This window comes from Galeopterus variegatus, unplaced genomic scaffold (assembly GCF_000696425.1).
Source record: "Galeopterus variegatus unplaced genomic scaffold, G_variegatus-3.0.2 Scaffold7539, whole genome shotgun sequence".
Taxonomy (NCBI): Eukaryota; Metazoa; Chordata; class Mammalia; order Dermoptera; family Cynocephalidae; genus Galeopterus; species Galeopterus variegatus.
Genome location: NW_007733650.1, coordinates 128,091 through 132,418, shown reverse-complemented (window position 1 = coordinate 132,418; position 4,328 = coordinate 128,091). Strand labels below are relative to the sequence as shown.

The following is a 4,328-nucleotide window of genomic DNA, read 5'->3' as shown; positions in this document are numbered from 1 at the left end:
CAAATTCAGTAACACTGCAGAATACAACATCAGTATATAAAAATCAGTAGTGTTTTGGGGCCGGCCCAGTGGCGCACTGGATAGTGCACTGCTTGGGAAGCGCGGCAGCACTCCCGCCCGAGGGTTCAGATCCCACATACGGACCGGTTCCCGCTCACTGGCTGAGCGAGGCGCGGGAGCAACGCCGAGGTTTGCAATCCCGTTGCCGGTCCCCGGTCCGGTACGGGGGCAACACTGAGGGTTGCGATCCGTTGCCAGACACGGAAAAAAAGACAAAAGACAAAAAAAAAAAAAAAAAAGCAACAACAGCCAAGCTGGGGCTGTTAGAGCTCAGGGGAAGAGGAGGAGAGACCTGAGGAGTTCATGAAAGCAGGAGAAGCCATGGTGACATACAGAAAGGATTGCTCTCACCATTTTGAGCACCGGCTGCTTCCAGGCTGGAGCTGGTGAACACATGGAGCAAGAGCTGACAAAAGCCGCAGCTGTGCCCTTCATATAAAATTACGTGGAGGCTGTCAGGGGAGCATGTCTGAGGCCCTGGTCCCCCACTGCTCTGGCTCGGGAGCCCGGGTTGCTTCCTGTGGCAGCTTGGTGGTTGTCGCTGGGCTGGTTGCAGATGTCAGGGTGGCATGGCTGAGGCCCTTGGCACCCCACTGCCCCAGCTCAGGAGCCCAGGGCATTTCCTGCAGTGGCTCAGTGGTTGTAGCTGGGCTGAGTATGGTCATTGGGGGGGCATGACTGAGGCCCACAGCCCTCCCCTGTCCCTGGCTTGGGAGCCCAGGGGCTTCAAGTCTATCTAGGTTTTATAGGTGTTCTTTGGTGGTGTTAGACCTTTACTAGTTGATATCAAACTTTGTCTCTGATCTGTGCATATTTTGTTTTTTTTCAGTTCTGTGTTGGATTATTTGCTGTTCCCACCACTTAAACTCTGCACTGGAACTAATTTGTTGTCCCTTTCTTACTTCTAAAATTGGGGATCTTCCTGTGGGGACCAGCATTTGAGCCCAGTAGTTGAGCTAAATTGCTGCTTTGCTGTTGATTCCCTGGGGAAAGCTTTTTGTGCAGCCTAGGTTTTAATTGTTAACCTTGTATGTACTTCTGGGTCTTTTGAGGTCTGGTACACCTGGGTTGTGTGGAAACTCTGGTCTGGACCTGAGTCTTTTCAGCAAACTGCGCGCCCTGCAGCTCTATATTCCTGACCAGTCTCCACTGAGTGGTCCTGTGCTGACTGGGGGGCAGATCACCTGTCCATGTTGTGCCCCAGTGTTCCCCTTGAACCAGCCCAGAGATGACCACTGAGCTTCCACAGGAAGCAACCCAGGCTCCCAAGCCAGAGCAGTGGGGGACCAGGGCCTCAGCCATGCTCCCCTGACATTCACAGCCAGCCCAGCAACAACCACCAAGCCGCCACAGGAAGCACACTGGGTCCCAGCTGGGGAGGTGGGGGGCCAAGGACCTAAGCCATGCTCTCCCAACATCTACAACCAGCCCAGGAATGACCACCAAGCCCTGCCAGAATGAGGGGGGAGCCATGGGCCTCAACAAAGCCCCCACTCTATTTCTTTCCCTCTTCCCCTCTCGCTCTCCCCGCCGACTGCTCCACAATGACATCTTAGATTGTAAAAAAATAAATAAAATTTAAAAAATGAAACAAAAATGACATCATTAATCAACAGAAAAACACAAATAAAAATCACAATGAGATATTATTTCACACCCACTAGTATGGCTAGAATTAAAAAGTGAGACAAGTCTTAGCAAGGATGTAAAAAAATTGGAACACTCATACACTGCTGGTGGGAATATAAAATGATGTAGCCTCTTTGAAAACAGTGTGGCAGTCATCAAAAGTTAAAGATAGAGTTACCAAATGACCAGGAATTTCACTCTTATGTATATACCCAGGAGAAATGAAAACATACACCCACACAGAAATGTGTACATGAATGTTGATATCAGCATTATTCAAATAAAGCCAAAGAGTGGATAAGAGGTTGAGAGCTAAAGGGTACATGGTTTCTTTTGAAGAAAACGTTCTAAAATTGACTGTGGTAATGGATGCACACATCTGTGAATATACTTAAAATCACTGAATTACACACTTTAAATAGGTGAATTGTATATAAATTATATATCAACAAAGCCATGCTTAATGCTTTTTTATTTTGCTTGATTTAAAAACTATATGCATATATTAACTTTATTTTAAATATTAATTGTATCAAAAATAATTTCTGTTGAAATGTTTTATAATGCCATGAAACCTAATTATCATTGTTTTTTTTTCTTACCATTGTCCCCATTTATTCTTATTTCATATTCTTTGTAGAGTTTTCTTATGCTTTTGATAATTTCCTCCATGTATTGGTGCTCTGTTGGCATCTTCCCCTCTATACTTTTATGGCGAACAAACATCCCAAGTCCAATATCTAGCCAGTTTTCCTGTAAATGTTTCATAATCTTGAGAGCATCATATTTTGATAATAGAGCATCCCCAGTAAACTTTTCATTTTCCTCTTGCAGTATCTAGAGAGTAAAATGGGGTGAGGGGTGAAAGTAGTGCATTATTCACTAATTATTTCATCAGCCTACCTCCAAAGAAATATGAGACATACATTTTATTTTTAAAATTAAAGTGAATTTAAATTAATTTTGATCCCCTATAAAATAACCCATGATTTACCAGGGTGAAAATCCTTACATTAAATCCTGTGTAGGTAAAAAACCATTGACAGGCAATTAAGTCCTAGAGAGCTGAGCATGTTTAATTATTATTTACTTCAGTAAGGTTGTAGTATATGTGTTTACATGATCCCCACTAGACTGGGACAGTTCCTAGAATGTACAAGTTGTGTTTTATTCATGCTTTATTTACCTGTCTACCCCCAAGTCCTGAAAATGACATATCAAAAATGTTTGTGGAAGAAATAAAATGCAATTTATATATTAAAGTTTGCCATTATTTGTGACTCAGATAATGGAAACATCACCCAGCCTTCAATAAGTGTAATCAGTTTAAGGAGGCAGTGTACCAGAGCAATTAAGAGTAAAGTTGGTGTTCTAAAGATGTGGATTCAAATTCTGACTCTGCCAATTACCATTTATAGATAACTTAGGTAAATTTCTTAACCTTCCTAAACTTCAATTTTTGCATCTGTGAAATGGGTATTATATGACCTGCATCATGTGGCTGCCATATACAGTAAGTAAGATAATATATGTTCAGCTCCTGACAAAGAGTGTTTAATAAATAAGTTATTATTAGTCCTAATAAATAAAGAATGATTTTTAAAAATTTGTATTTATGCATGCCAAAACTGCCAGATAAACAGTAAAAAAAAGTCATTAAATTAGATATATTGTACATAGGATGTACAATATGAATTCTGCTCAAGTCATTCCAAAAGAAAAGGGATCTGGATGACATTTCATTAGGTCATGAGTTTCATATTTACTTTGGAAGTATTTCAATGTCATATTTATTTTCCTTTGTCAGACTACTATAACATGATAGTAACTTGATTAATAAAACCTATTTTCAAAGCTCAAGCCCTTTTAAAAAGATGTTATTAATGGATAAACAAAACATAGTATAAACACAATGAAATATTACTCAGCCTTAAAAAGGAAGCAAATTTGGACACATGCTATAACATGGACGAGCCTTGAAGACATTATGCTGAGAGAAATAAGCCAGTTATGAAGGGACAAATACTATATGATTCCACTTATATAAGGTACCTAAAGTAGTCAAATTCATAGAAAGAGAAGGAGAATGGTGGTTGTAAGGGTAGAATGGTGGTTGTCAGGGGCTGGGGCAAGGTGGAAATAAGGAGTTAACTGTTTAATGTGTACATAATTTCAGTTTGGGAAAATAAAAAAGTTCTGGAGTTGAATGGTAATAACGGTTGTACAACAATGTGAATGTACTTATGCCACAGGACCATCCACTTAAAAATGGTTAAAATGGGCTGGCTAGTTAGCTCAGTTAGAGCGTGGTGCTGATAATACCAAGGTACAGAGTTCAATCCCTGTACTGGCTAGTTGCTCAAAAAAAAAAAAAAAAAAAAAAAAAAAAAAAAAAATGTGTATGTATATATAAATAAATAAATAAATGGAAGAGAGACATGGTTAAAATGGTAAATTTCATTTTCTGCATATTTTACCAGAATGAAAAAAAAATGTTAATTTTAAAACAAAAGTCAGGCAGAAGAGAGGCACAAATGTTACATATGTCTGACAATAAGGTAAGAGAATCAGAACTACACTCATTGCCACCAGTTGTTTTTTTGTTTGTTTGTTTTTACTAGCAGTCTAACTCCATTTGA

At 39.9% G+C, this 4,328-nt stretch overlaps 1 protein-coding gene across 1 annotated transcript in view; it reads right to left on the bottom strand.

Moving 5' to 3' along the window:
- Positions 1-4,328, bottom strand: part of AXDND1 (axonemal dynein light chain domain containing 1) — an 88,671-nt gene that overhangs the window by 21,418 nt on the left and 62,925 nt on the right. Inside the window, exon 15 of the mRNA XM_008592051.1 lies at positions 2,292-2,526. Within this exon, the coding sequence (XP_008590273.1) occupies positions 2,292-2,526 (235 nt within the window). The remainder of the gene's footprint in view (positions 1-2,291; positions 2,527-4,328) is intronic.